Raw genomic sequence first — 14,922 nt, forward strand, 5'->3', positions numbered from 1 at the left:
TTTTTTTATTATATATTTGTTTGATGTTTTTTATGTACATTTATTGCTGTAGATGGCCGCCTATTTAGATGTATTTTCTATAGTATTCATATTTACTGTTTATATAAAATAAATTGCTTTTAATTACAACAGTCTCCATTGCTTCTGATCATTTGAACTCATCCATGGGATGGCACGGGAGACATTATTTCAATAAAACAGCGCAGTCCCCTGTTCCTTCCAGGAATCAAATATTTTCCTGGAAGTTTCCCAGTCAGTTTCCCAGTAATCTGGCGTGTGGGTGTATACAGTTCTTTTTCTACTGACACTAGTACAATTGTTGAGAACTGCAGCTGATAAAATATTTTATTATTTGATTGTGTGGTCAATTAGCGCCCAATCTTCCTCTGCTTCTCAGGGGATATTCAATTGTCTCATCAATGGGGGAGAACCAGACGGTTTACCACCATGGATGTTACAGCATAACTAATACCCCATTCACACCGCAAATGCCGGGGTCGCTCCCGGGATTAGGACACGGGTCCATTCCAGAAGCGACTCCGGCATTTGCGGGGCGGAGCAACGGTGCATTGTTGAGGGGCAGAGAGGTGGCAGCGCTGGGAGCTGACAGCGCTGTCTCCTCCATACTTTGAACAGCACCCGGTCGCTCGAACTGATTCCCGTTCACATTGTACCATGTTCCAGGAAGATCCCAGGAGCAACTCTCATAGCTAACATGTCCTGCTTATCGCGGGAACGTCCCGTTTTCTTGGGACTTTCCCACGTCCCTCCCAGGGCCGGCAGTGTCCCACGATGGGGGAGAAACTATGTGATGGATAACCATCGATAGTTTTAGCTATCGATGGTTATCCATTATATTTAACTGAATGGCCCGAGAAACAATCAAAATGTGAGGGCAGGGCTGTTGGGGGGCCAAGCTATGCTCCGTGTCCAGACACATTGGTTCTCCTTTGCCATCGATGTAGGGAAACCATCTGGTTATCCCACATCGATGGCAAAGACCAACGATGATTTCAAATCATCGATGGCCATCCCTACACTTAAAAGTTGGGAGTTATGCTAGCAGGGTAGTAATGCCAGGGCATTGCTCCCGGGATTTTTCAATGGAGGCCCCATTCACACCAGCACTACACCTGGGTTGTTCCAGGGGCCAACCTGGGAAAAAGGCTAGTCTGATGGGGGGTATCGTTTTGGGGATTTTTTTCTCTCAGGGTGCCGGGACATGGAGCATAGCCCCACCCCAGATACCCGATAAGCCCTGCTCTGATTGGCCCAGAGGCCAGTCAGTCAGAGAATATAGATGACCAGGGCCGCCGAGAGGGGGGTCTGGGGGTACTTGAGTCTCGGGCCCCAGGCAGAAATGGGGCCCGAGACCGAATGCCAGCGTCCATGCAGGGCTGGCCCGACTGTTACGCCAGGATTTAGCTGTCACTGACGACTGAACAATAGGAACCTGGCCGGGCAGGCTGAGAACAGTGGTTTATGGGATTTGTAGTTAATGTTTTACTGCACAGACGATGATAAACTACAAATCCCATGATTCAATGCAACCCGACAGTGAGCAAGAGAGAGAGCAGGTTACTCACAGGATGTCTCCCACATGCAGCCCCTGCCAGGAGGTTACACTGCAGCAGTTGTGATAAGGCTGATTGTGTTTCCAATTCTCCTCCACCTCTTCCTCCGTGCACAAAGACCAAGGGTAATGATCCTTTTTTATTATTATTATTGAAATTCATTTATTTAATCACCAGCTTGTGATGTCATTGCTTATTTCGGTACTTGTGTATTATCTGGGCGCCCGATTTTATCAATGCATGCCACTATTTAAGGCATGCGATGCGATTTTTCATTGTAAAGACCCGATTTTTAATTGTATAGTCACCCATGGGTGATTTCATACCCCCACTATCCAACTACGCATGGAGTTGATTTTAAATAATGTGGCGAGCGCAGCGAGCCTCCAAGCCCGAAGCGTGGCGAGCGGACGCGGATTACTTTACATGTATTCTACATCCCCTCGCGGGGCTCGCTGCGCTCGCCACGCTTCGGGCTCGGTGCCACGCTGCGCTCGCCACGCTATATTAAATCATCTCCATGCGTAGTTGGATAGTGGGGGGATGAAATCACCCATGGGTGACTATACAATTAAAAATTGGGTCTTTGCACAACAAATACAATTATTTATTTTCCACTGATCATACATGTCTCTAACTAGGATGGTCAGAGTTGCCGGGAGAACATCGGTAATATGCCCTAAGTGCCAGAGGCACCCCGGCACTTTCATACATTTGGCAGAATATTGGACAAAAGTTATACAAATAATAGTAGATACCGGTATCCCCAGAGGAATGCTTACAGTAAGGGGATGTATCTTGAATATAGTAGACAATAGAGATATAATGGCAAACAATAGGGTATATGTAAATAATATGTGTGCATTGGCAAAGGTTATTGTAGCCAGACTATGGCTATCTAACAAAGCCCCCGACTCGAAGAACTGGGTATCCCTGGTTAACTATACGGTTACGCAAGAAAAGCACCTGTATATAAGTAGAAATAATATAAAGAAATTCGAGCAAATTTGGCACTTATGGATAGAATCCCCATACACTATTGATACAAATGTGCACTAATAGAGTTAGTAGAAGTTTATTTTTAGTTTAAATAAATGTAGTTCTTTTCACTCCCCTTTAACCCTAGTATAGATTATAACGGTTATCAAAGATTTAAAGGTCACATAGAAATTGGCACGCAGTATAGATTTTAAAATGAGCAAGTAGTTTAAATTCACGGACACCGGACTATATATTTACATTAACAGGTTCTTATTAATAAAGTAGACACGCGGACACATAGAAAAGGGAGACCGAATCCTAGTTTAGAACGATCTGGTCGGGTTAGATATGCTAAATAGAAATGTCTAATGATATGTAATAAGAGGTACAATACCCAAGAGATTTCCTTGCAACCGATAGCCTCCTCTACAATAGAAAAATGTTAGGATATATGTAATATTGTTATGTGTGTACGAATGTAATGTATAAGGAATGTGTATGGAGCTCCATGTCGCATAGACGTGGTGCATTATTTATATATGTTTTGTGTATAAGAGTGAAAAAGAAAGATAAATAAAGATTAAATTATAAAAAAAAAAAAAATGGGTCTTTACAATGAAAAGTAGCATCCCATGAATTGTGTGCCACTATATTGCATGCCATGCGATGCAATGAAAAAATCGGGCGCCCAGATATTACACATGTACCCTTATTTCATATAAAGCAAGTAAACTGGTAGACAGTGTGTGTGTGTGTGTGTGTGTGTGTGCGTGTGTGTGTGTGTGTGTGGGGGGGTGGGGGGGTATTCTGCTTGGTGCGGTGGGACCGTACGCGGTCGTTTTTTTTTCTTTTTGCATCTGCGCATGCGTAGCTTTCGCTATGTGCATGTGCGGCAACATCACACCACTCACGGATGGGTCTCTCCGTGTGAAAAAAACCTGTCCGCAAGAGTACGGTCATTGTGGGCGGCATGTTGGCGTTTTTATGGGAGCGGCCGGAATAATGAGGAAAACTGGGCGTAAACCTGGGCGTACACGGGGGTGAGCACACAAAATGCACGGTGCCACAACCGCATCGATCGGCGAATGCACCGTGCATTTTGGGCCAAAAACAGGCGGACGCCAAAGAGTGCTCCTGACCACCCCTAGAGGTACCGCATGAGAGCGGACGCCTGGGTCTGCTAATTAATGCTGAATACAAGTAAATTACATACACCTGAATGCAATAAGCAATGCTGCAATAACCATCTCACCCAGTCAGAAAGTGTTTTTGTATACTATAAAAAGCAGGACACTCATTTCACAGAAGTCGACATGTGTCAACTTTTTCACTGTAGCACAAACATACCAGTTTTATATTATGAAAAAGACACATAAACTACATCTAATAGCAACAAGGATGTTTTTGGACTCAATTTCTACTTGCACTGTGGCGTACGCTCAGATATACGGAAGGTGTCGGTGTGAAAACGGACGAGATCCGTCCGTGCATGGTGGCGTACGCTCTGATGTACGCCAGGTATCGGTGGCTAAGAGGGAGATCCGTCCGTGCACGGTGGCGTACGCTCAAGTGAACGCCACTCCCCATTGTCGGTGTTTGTGACCGTCCGTGTGCGGCTGTTCTGTGGGCGGACTTATGCTCACCGTGAGCCTACGGGAAACGTACGGTGTGACGGACCGTACGCACGTTTCACCAATCCGATCAGAATAAGGCCCTGTGTGTGTATGTATGTATATACAGCGAGTGTGTGTGGGTGGGGGGGGGGGGGGGGTTCTGGTGGCAGCTCTGGGCCAGAAGTAAGAGGTGACAGAGGACCCCCAGAAGTAAGAGGTGACAGGGACCCCCAGAAGTAAGAGGTGATAGGAGACCCCAGAAGTAAGAGGTGACCGGGACCCCCCGGTAGGCAGGATACACCATAGTACATACACTATGCCGGCCCTATAGACTCACAGGCCTGGGAGATTGTCAGCTCTGCAGGTCAGGGCCATGTGTGCTGACATTCTCATGTATGTCCTATGTGACTAGAATGCTGTGATTGGATGGACGTAGGGATTGTTATGGGTGGTACTACTGTCCCTGTGACAGGATGTAATGCCTGTTATTTATATATAGCGCACACATATACCGCAGCGCTGTACAGAGAATGTCACCATGGTGGGGCATACATACACACACTACTACGCCAACCATGCTGCTATGTACAGTGATGTCTCTGTGCTGTACAAGGTAGTGTTTCCCTGCGTACTGCTGCCTTTATCAGCAATGGCAGACTTCCTGCTGGGTGCTGTACGCTGGGAATCGCACAGTGTAACAATGACAGTGTAGCTCGGCGCGCAGCCAACGGCGCCAACCCAACCCAAAGCATGGTTGTGGTGGGGCTGCAGCATGGTTATGGTAGGGCTGCAGCATGGTTATGGTAGGGCTGCGGCATGGTTGTGGTAGGGCTGCGGCATGGTTATGGTAGGGCTGCGGCATGGTTGTGGTGGGGCTGCGGCATGGTTGTGGTAGGGCTGTGACATGGTTGTGTTGGGGCTGCGGCATGGTTGTGGTGGGGCTGCGGCATGGTTATGGTGGGGCTGCGGCATGGTTGTGTTGTGGTTGAGGCATGGTTGTGTTGGGGCTGCAGCATGGTTGTGGTGGGGCTGCGGCATGGTTGTGGTGGGGCTGCGGCATGGTTATGGTAGGGCTGCGGCATGGTTGTGGTGGGGCTGCGGCATGGTTCTGGTAGGGCTGCGGCCAGGGCAGGCGACAGGGGGGGTCAAAGGGGACACTGACCAGTTGAGGGGCCCCAAGACTGAGGGATTCGGGGTCTGAAAGCATGGCTGCCTAATCACTTGTCTGGCTACCTGTACTAATGAGTTTATTGACATCACGCAACACACTAAACCACACAACGCACAATGCTGTGCCCTCTCACCTCTGCCCTCTCGTATTATATTGCATTGTAAATATTAATTATCTATTTACTTCTAATAATAAAAAAACAAATCCATTCAATATGCAATGTACTAAGAATCTGCGTTCGGTGTTGGAGGGCCCCCAAAATATCAGTGTTCCGGGCCCCAAGATTTCTGTTGCCAGCCCTGGCTGCGGCATGGTTGTGGTAGGGCTGTGGCATGGTTGTGTTGGGGCTGCGGCATGGTTGTGGTGGGGCTGCGGCATGGTTATGGTGGGGCTGCGGCATGGTTGTGTTGTGGTTGAGGCATGGTTGTGTTGGGGCTGCAGCATGGTTGTGGTGAGGCTGCGGCATGGTTGTGGTGGGGCTGCGGCATGGTTGTGGTGGGGCTGCGGCATGGTTATGGTAGGGCTGCGGCATGGTTGTCTTAGGACTGAGGCATGGTTGTGGTGGGGCTGCGGCATGGATGTGGTGGGGCTGCGGCATGGTTGTGGTGGGGCTGCGGCATGGTTGTGGTGGGGCTGCGGCATGGTTGTGGTGGGGCTGCGGCATGGTTGTGTTAGGGCTGCGGCATGGTTGTGTTGGGGCTGCGGCATGGTTGTGGTGGGGCTGCGGCATGATTGTGGTGGGGCTGCGGCATGGTTGTGGTGGGGCTGCGGCATGGTTGTGGTGGGGCTGCGGCATGGTTATGGTAGGGCTGCGGCATGGTTATGGTAGGGCTGCGGCATGGATGTCTTAGGACTGAGGCATGGATGTGGTGGGGCTGTGGCATGGATGTGGTGGGGCTGCGGCATGGTTGTGGTAGGGCTGCAGCATGGTTGTGGTGGGGCTGCAGCATGGTTGTGGTGGGGCTGCAGCATGGTTGTGGTAGGGCTGCGGTATGGTTGTGTTAGGGCTGCGGCATTGTTGTGTTGGGGCTGCGGCATGGTTGTGGTGGGGCTGCGGCATGGTTATGGTGGGGCTGCGGCACGGTTGTCTTAGGACTGAAGCATGGTTGTGTTGGGGCTGCAGCATGGTTGTGGTGGGGCTGCGGTATGGTTGTGTTAGGGCTGCGGCATGGTTGTGTTGGGGCTGCGGCATGGTTGTGGTGGGGCTGCGGCATGGTTATGGTGGGGCTGCGGCATGGTTGTCTTAGGACTGAGGCATGGTTGTGTTGGGGCTGCAGCATGGTTGTGGTGGGGCTGCGGCATGGTTGTGGTGGGGCTGCGGCATGGTTGTGGTGGGGCTGCGGCATGGTTGTGTTGTGGTTGAGGCATGGTTGTGTTGGGGCTGCGGCATGGTTGTGGTGGGGCTGCGGCATGGTTGTGGTGGGGCTGCGGCATGGTTGTCTTAGGACTGTGGCATGGTTGTGGTGGGGCTGCGGCATGGATGTGGTGGGGCTGCGGCATGGTTGTGGTGGGGCTGCGGCATCGATGTGGTGGGGCTGCGGCATGGTTGTGGTAGGGCTGCGGCATGGTTGTGTTGGCGCTGGGGCATGGTTGTGGTGAGGCTACGGCATGGTTGTGGTGGGGCTGAGGCATGGTTGTGGTAGGGCTGCGGCATGGTTGTGGTGGGGCTGCAGCATGGTTGTGGTGGGGCTGCGGCATGGTTGTGGTGGGGCTGCGGAATGGTTGTGGTGGGGCTGCGGCATGGTTGTGGTGGGGCTGCGGCATGGTTGTGGTAGGGCTGCGGCATGGTTGTGGTGGGGCTGCGGATTGGTTGTGGAGGGGCTGCGGCATGGTTGTGGTGGGGCTGCGGCATGGTTGTGGTAGGGCTGCGGCATGGTTGTGGTGGGGCTGCTTCATGGTTGTGGGGGGCCTGCGGCAAGCTTGTGGCGGGGCTGCGGCATGGTTGTGTTGTGGTTGAGGCATGGTTGTGTTGGGGCTGCAGCATGGTTGTGGTGGGGCTGCGGCATGGTTGTGGTGGGGCTGCGGCATGGTTATGGTAGGGCTGCGGCATGGTTGTGGTGGGGCTGCGGCATGGTTGTGGTAGGGCTGCGGCCAGGGCAGGCGACAGGGGGGGGTCAAAGGGGACACTTGTACCGGGCCCTGACCAGTTGAGGGGCCTCAAGACTGAGGGATTCGGGGTCTGAAAGCATGGCTGCCTAATCACTTGTCTGGCTACCTGTACTAATGAGTTTATTGACATCACGCAACACACTAAACCACACAACGCACAATGCTGTGCCCTCCCACCTCTGCCCTCTCGTATTATATTGCATTGTAAATATTAATTATCTATTTACTTCTAATAATAAAAAAACAAATCCATTCAATATGCAATGTACTAAGAATCTGCGTTCGGTGTTGGAGGGCCCCCGAGATATCAGTGTTCCGGGCCCCAAGATTTCTGTTGCCAGCCCTGGCTTCGGCATGGTTGTGGTAGGGCTGTGGCATGGTTGTGTTGGGGCTGCGGCATGGTTGTGGTGGGGCTGCGGCATGGTTATGGTGGGGCTGCGGCATGGTTGTGTTGTGGTTGAGGCATGGTTGTGTTGGGGCTGCAGCATGGTTGTGGTGAGGCTGCGGCATGGTTGTGGTGGGGCTGCGGCATGGTTGTGGTGGGGCTGCGGCATGGTTATGGTAGGGCTGCGGCATGGTTGTCTTAGGACTGAGGCATGGTTGTGGTGGGGCTGCGGCATGGATGTGGTGGGGCTGCGGCATGGTTGTGGTGGGGCTGCGGCATGGTTGTGGTGGGGCTGCGGCATGGTTGTGGTGGGGCTGCGGCATGGTTGTGTTAGGGCTGCGGCATGGTTGTGTTGGGGCTGCGGCATGGTTGTGGTGGGGCTGCGGCATGATTGTGGTGGGGCTGCGGCATGGTTGTGGTGGGGCTGCGGCATGGTTGTGGTGGGGCTGCGGCATGGTTATGGTAGGGCTGCGGCATGGTTATGGTAGGGCTGCGGCATGGATGTCTTAGGACTGAGGCATGGATGTGGTGGGGCTGCGGCATGGATGTGGTGGGGCTGCGGCATGGTTGTGGTAGGGCTGCAGCATGGTTGTGGTGGGGCTGCAGCATGGTTGTGGTGGGGCTGCAGCATGGTTGTGGTAGGGCTGCGGTATGGTTGTGTTAGGGCTGCGGCATTGTTGTGTTGGGGCTGCGGCATGGTTGTGGTGGGGCTGCGGCATGGTTATGGTGGGGCTGCGGCATGGTTGTCTTAGGACTGAGGCATGGTTGTGTTGGGGCTGCAGCATGGTTGTGGTGGGGCTGCGGTATGGTTGTGTTAGGGCTGCGGCATGGTTGTGTTGGGGCTGCGGCATGGTTGTGGTGGGGCTGCGGCATGGTTATGGTGGGGCTGCGGCATGGTTGTCTTAGGACTGAGGCATGGTTGTGTTGGGGCTGCAGCATGGTTGTGGTGGGGCTGCGGCATGGTTGTGGTGGGGCTGCGGCATGGTTGTGGTGGGGCTGCGGCATGGTTGTGTTGTGGTTGAGGCATGGTTGTGTTGGGGCTGCGGCATGGTTGTGGTGGGGCTGCGGCATGGTTGTGGTGGGGCTGCGGCATGGTTGTGGTGGGGCTGCGGCATGGTTGTGGTGGGGCTGCGGCATGGTTGTCTTAGGACTGTGGCATGGTTGTGGTGGGGCTGCGGCATGGATGTGGTGGGGCTGCGGCATGGTTGTGGTGGGGCTGCGGCATCGATGTGGTGGGGCTGCGGCATGGTTGTGGTAGGGCTGCGGCATGGTTGTGTTGGCGCTGGGGCATGGTTGTGGTGAGGCTGTGGCATGGTTGTGGTGGGGCTGAGGCATGGTTGTGGTAGGGCTGCGGCATGGTTGTGGTGGGGCTGCAGCATGGTTGTGGTGGGGCTGCGGCATGGTTGTGGTGGGGCTGCGGAATGGTTGTGGTGGGGCTGCGGCATGGTTGTGGTGGGGCTGCGGCATGGTTGTGGTAGGGCTGCGGCATGGTTGTGGTGGGGCTGCGGATTGGTTGTGGAGGGGCTGCGGCATGGTTGTGGTGGGGCTGCGGCATGGTTGTGGTAGGGCTGCGGCATGGTTGTGGTGGGGCTGCTTCATGGTTGTGGGGGGCCTGCGGCAAGCTTGTGGCGGGGCTGCGGCAAGCTTGTGGCGGGGCTGCGGCATGGTTGTGGTGGGGCTGCGGCATGGTTGTGGTGGGGCTGCGGCATGGTTGTAGTGGGGTTGCGGCATGGTTGTGGTAGGACGGCCGCATGGTTTTGGTAGGGCTGCTGCATGGTTGTGGTAGGGCTGCTGCATGGTTGTGGTAGGGCTGCTATATGACTGGGATAGGGCTGCAGAATGGCTAGGACAACTTTTCCGCACAGCTGTGGTAAGGCTGATAACATGGCTGGTGAGGCATGCTGTATGGCTGGGGTAAGGCTACGGTATGACTGTGATAGGGCTGATGACATGGCTGGTGAGGCATGCTGTATGGCTGGGGTAAGGCTATGGTTTGACTGTGGTTGGGCTGATTCCATGGCTGGTGAGGCATGCTGTATGGCTGGGGTAAGGCTATGGTATGACTGTGGTAGGGCTGGTATGGCTGGTGAGGCATGCTGTATGGCTGGGGTAAGGCTACGGTATGACTGTGGTAGGGCTGATGACATGGCTGGTGAGGCATGCTATATGGCTGGGGTAAGGCTACGGTATGACTGTGGTATGGCTGGTGAGGCATGCTGTATGGCTGGGGTAAGGCTACAGTCTGACTGTGGTAGGGCTGTGGTATGGCTGATGACATTGCTGGTGAGGCATGCTGTATGGCTGGGGTAAGGCTACGGTATGACTGTGGTATGGCTGATGACATGGCTGGTGAGGCATGTTGTATGGCTGGGGTAAGGCTACGGTATGACTGTGGTAGGGCTGATGACATGGCTGGTGAGGCATGCTGTATGGCTGTGGTAAGGCTACGGTATGACTGTGGTATGGCTGATGACATGGCTGGTGAGGCATGCTGTATGGCTGGGGTAAGGCTACGGTATGACTGTGGTAGGGCTGATGACATGGCTGGTGAGGCATGCTGTATGGCTGTGGTAAGGCTACGGTATGACTGTGGTATGACTGTGGTAGGGCTGATGACATGGCTGGTGAGGCATGCTGTATGGCTGGGGTAAGGCTACGGTATGACTGTGGTAGGGCTGATGACATGGCTGGTGAGGCATGCTATATGGCTGGGGTAAGGCTACGGTATGACTGTGGTATGGCTGGTGAGGCATGCTGTATGGCTGGGGTAAGGCTACAGTCTGACTGTGGTAGGGCTGTGGTATGGCTGATGACATTGCTGGTGAGGCATGCTGTATGGCTGGGGTAAGGCTACGGTATGACTGTGGTATGGCTGATGACATGGCTGGTGAGGCATGCTGTATGGCTGGGGTAAGGCTACGGTATGACTGTGGTAGGGCTGATGACATGGCTGGTGAAGCATGCTATATGGTTGGGGTAAGTCTACGGTATGACTGTGGTAGGGCTGTGGTATGGCTGTGGCATGGTTATGGTATAGCTGTAGTACAGTTATAGTATGGTTGTGACGTGGCTATGGCATGACTGGGTGTGTGTGGCATGGCTGTGGTATGACTGTGGTGTGGCTGTACTATGACCTTTGTCCCAGGGACATCTTAATGTATGGGCTCAATGGGCAGCTGCCAAAGAGCACCCTTATTCTAGGCCTTCAAGCTGGCGAAGATTAGGTTGTGGGCATCTGCCTCCTGAGCTACTTGGGAGGCAGTAGAGAATATCAGAGCTGCCAGGCAGCATTCTCCTCCTGCTTCCCAGCCTGCAGCCAGACCGTGAATGTATGTCAGCATGCTGATTGGTGGATGGCTGGAGCTATCCACCAATCAGAGTCCAGCATTCTCTTCCTGCTTCCCAGCCTGCAGCCAGACCGTAAATGTCTGTAGATGGCCGGAGCTATCCACCAATCAAAGTCCAGCATTCTCCTCCTGCTTCCCAGCCTGCAGCCAGACCGTGAATGTCTGTCAGCTTACTGATTGGTGGATGGCTGGAGCTATCCACCAATCAGAGTCCAGCATTCTCTTCCTGCTTCCCAGCCTGCAGCCAGACCGTGAATGTCTGTCAGCTTACTGATTGGTGGATGGCTGGAGCTATCCACCAATCAGAGTCCAGCATTCTCCTCCTGCTTCCCAGCCTGTAGCAAGACCGTGAACGTCTGTCAGCATGCTGATTGGTGGATGGCTGGAGCTATGCACCAATCTGAGTGCAGCATTCTCCTCCTGCTTCCCAGCCTGCAGCCAGACCGTGAATGTATGTCAGCATGCTGATTGGTGGATGGCTGGAGCTATCCACCAATCAGTGCTGACAGACATTCACTGTACAGTGTCAGGTGGAGGGATGGTGCAGGACCACAGGAGGGGTGTGTTGCATTGTTTCCTGTGAATGGGTGTGGAGGTGCCCCAGATGCATTGCTTCTCCTGGCTGCTGTCTCACACAGGAAGCCTCTCTCTTCCCTGCAGTCTCTATAACACTTTCCTGTGGTCTCCTCTCCAGGTCGGGGCAGGGGGACGCTGACATGTCCCTCATTTGCCTGTCAGACTATGAAGCCTACGCTAAAGATCACTTACCTAAAGCGACCTGGGAATACTACGCCGCAGGAGCTGACGATTGCTGCACTCGGGATGATAACTTACTGGCCTTCAAACGGTAATTACACAGAATTAGGGTCGTCTGACTCCTCCTCTTACACACAACATGCTCTGTGCAGTACAGCGAGTATCAGGGCACCAAGTTACACATGTCCAAACTTTTCATGCTGCTGTGGGCTGTCGCCCCTTCCTCCTCCTGATGGGCTGTCTCCCCTTCCTCCTCCCGCTGGGCTGTCTCCCCTTCCTCCTCCCGCTGGGCTGTCTCCCCTTCCTCCTCCCGCTGGGCTGTCTCCCCTTCCTCCTCCCGCTGGGCTGTCTCCCCAACCTCCTCCCGCTGGGCTGTCTCCCCTTCCTCCTCCTTCTGGGCTGTCTCCCCTTCCTCCTCCTGCTGGGCTGTCTCCCCTTCCTATTCCCGCTGGGCTGTCTCCCCTTCCTCCTCCCTCTGGGCTGTCTCCCCTTCCTCCTCCCGCTGGGCTGTCTCCCCTTCATCCTCCCGCTGGGCTGTCTCCTCTTCCTCCTCCCTCTGGGCTGTCTCCTCTTCCTCCTCCCGCTGAGCTGTCTCCCCTTCCTCCTCCCGCTGGGCTGTCTCCCCTTCCTCCTCCCGCTGGGCTGTCTCCCCTTCCTCCTCCCGCTGGACTGTCTCCCCTTTCTCCGCCCGCTGGGCTGTCTCCCCTTCTCCTCCCGCTGGGCTGTCTCCCCTTCCTCCTCCTTCTGGGCTGTCTCCCCTTCCTCCTCCTTCTGGGCTGTCTCCCCTTCCTCCTTCCGCTGGGCTGTCTCCCCTTCCTCCTCCTTCTGGGCTGTCTCCCCTTCCTCCTTCCGCTGGGCTGTCTCCCCTTCCTCCTCCTGCTGTGCTGTCTCCCCTTCCTCCTCCCGCTGGTCTGTCTCCCCTTCCTCCTTCCGCTGGGCTGTCTCCCCTTCCTCCTCCTGCTGTGCTGTCTCCCCTTCCTCCTCCCGCTGGGCTGTCTCCCCTTCCTCCTCCCGCTAGGCTGTCTCCCCTTCCTCCTCCCGCTGGGCTGTCTCCCCTTCCTCCTCCCGCTGGGCTGTCGCCCCTTCCTCCTCCTTCTGGGATTTCTCCCCTTCCTCCTCCCGCTGGGCTGTCTCCCCTCCCTCCGCCCGCTGGGCTGTCTCCCCTTCTCCTCCCGCTGGGCTGTCTCCCCTTACTCCTCCCGCTGGGCTGTCGCCCCTTCCTCCTCCTTCTGGGATGTCTCCCCTTCCTCCTCCCGCTGGGCTGTCTCCCCTTCCTCCTTCCGCTGGGCTGTCTCCCCTTCCTCTACTGCTGGGCTGTCTCCCCTTCCTCCTCCCGCTGGGCTGTCTCCCCAACCTCCTCCCGCTGGGCTGTCTCCCCTTCCTCCTCCTTCTGGGCTGTCTCCCCTTCCTCCTCCTGCTGGGCTGTCTCCCCTTCCTATTCCCGCTGGGCTGTCTCCCCTTCCTCCTCCCTCTGGGCTGTCTCCCCTTCCTCCTCCCGCTGGGCTGTCTCCCCTTCATCCTCCCGCTGGGCTGTCTCCTCTTCCTCCTCCCTCTGGGCTGTCTCCTCTTCCCCCTACCGCTGAGCTGTCTCCCCTTCCTCCTCCCGCTGGGCTGTCTCCCCTTCCTCCTCCCGCTGGGCTGTCTCCCCTTCCTCCTCCCGCTGAGCTGTCTCCCCTTCCTCCTTCCGCTGGGCTGTCTCCCCTTCCTCCTCCCGCTGGGCTGTCTCCCCTTCCTCCTCCCGCTGGGCTGTCTCCCCTTCCACCTCCTGCTGGGATGTCTCTGTCTCCCCTTCCTCCTCCCGCTGGGCTGTCTCCCCTTCCTCCTACTGCTGGGCTGTCTCCCCTTCCTCCTCCCGCTGGGCTGTCTCCCCTTCCACCTGCTGCTGGGCTGTCTCCCCTTCCTCCTCCTACTGGGCTGTCTCCCCTTCCTCCTCCTTCTGGGCTGCCTCCCCTTCCTCCTCCTGCTGGGCTGTCTCCCCTTCCTCCTCCCGCTGGGCTGTCTCCCCTTCCTCCTCCCGCTGGGCTGTCTCCCCTTCCTCCTCCCGCTGGGCTGTCTCCCCTTCCTCCTTCTACTGGGCTGTCTCCCCTTCCTCCTCCTACTGTGCTGTCTCCCCTTCCTCCTCCCACTGGGCTGTCTCCCCTTCCTCCTCCCGCTGGGCTGTCTCCCCATCCCTCTCCCGCTGGGCTGTCTCCCCATCCTCCTCCTGCTGGGCTGTCTCCCCATCCTCCTCCTGCTGGGCTGTCTCCCCTTCCTCCTCCCGCTGGGCTGTCTCCCCATCCCTCTCCCGCTGGGCTGTCTCCCCATCCTCCTCCTGCTGGGCTGTCTCCCCTTCCTCCTCCTGCTGGGCTGTCTCCCCTTCCTCCTCCTGCTGGGTTGTCTCCCCATCCTTCTGCTGCTGGGTTGTCTCCCCTTCCTCTCGGGCGGTCCTCTGTTCTCCCTAAGCACACCACATATTGTAGCTATTAGGGTAATGTTTGTACACTGTAACTTGTAGTATACTGTGTGTATTTTATTGCAACAAATATCTGCAGGATTTGGCTGCGGGCACGGATGCTGCGAGATGTGTCGGTGACAGATACTAAGACCGCGGTTTTAGGTACAGAGATCAGTGTTCCAATCGGGATAGCGCCCACAGCCTTCCACTGCTTGGCGTGGCCGGATGGGGAGATGAGCACTGCCAGAGGTAATAGAGCCAATCATCCCAACTGTACTCTGAGAAACTTCTAGGCCTAGGGATCTGTTATTGCCTGCGTGGCCTGGGGTCTGGGGCCCTCTGAGTAGGCCGGGGTATGCCGGACACGGAGTCTGTGTATGCCGTAGGTGGGGGCTGTATATGCTGGGCACAGGGCTGTGTATGCTGGGCACGGGCTGTGTATGCTGGGCACAGAGCTGTGTCTGCCGAGCATAGGACTGTGATGATTGTGTAATAAATCCTGTATATTCAGTTACTGTGACCTCACACCTAACCCTCTGAGATTAAGCGTAA

The 14,922-nt window shown here is 55.4% G+C and overlaps 1 protein-coding gene across 2 annotated transcripts in view; it reads left to right on the forward strand.

Moving 5' to 3' along the window:
• The first annotated feature begins 1,573 nt into the window (after window positions 1–1,573).
• Window positions 1,574–14,922, forward strand: part of HAO2 (hydroxyacid oxidase 2) — a 31,237-nt gene continuing 17,888 nt past the window's right edge. Inside the window, exons 1-3 of one of the 2 annotated variants that reach the window (XM_083171485.1) lie at window positions 1,574–1,699; window positions 11,875–12,027; window positions 14,468–14,619. In XM_083171485.1, the coding sequence (XP_083027611.1) occupies window positions 11,897–12,027; window positions 14,468–14,619 (283 nt within the window). In that variant the 5' untranslated portion in view covers window positions 1,574–1,699; window positions 11,875–11,896. Of the gene's footprint in view, window positions 1,700–4,355; window positions 4,379–11,874; window positions 12,028–14,467; window positions 14,620–14,922 lie in introns of those variants that run through there. The other variant, XM_083171486.1, reaches the window with a different exon arrangement.

Source organism: Crinia signifera, chromosome 2 (genome assembly GCF_055691185.1).
Source record: "Crinia signifera chromosome 2, ASM5569118v1, whole genome shotgun sequence".
Classification (NCBI taxonomy): domain Eukaryota; kingdom Metazoa; phylum Chordata; class Amphibia; order Anura; family Myobatrachidae; genus Crinia; species Crinia signifera.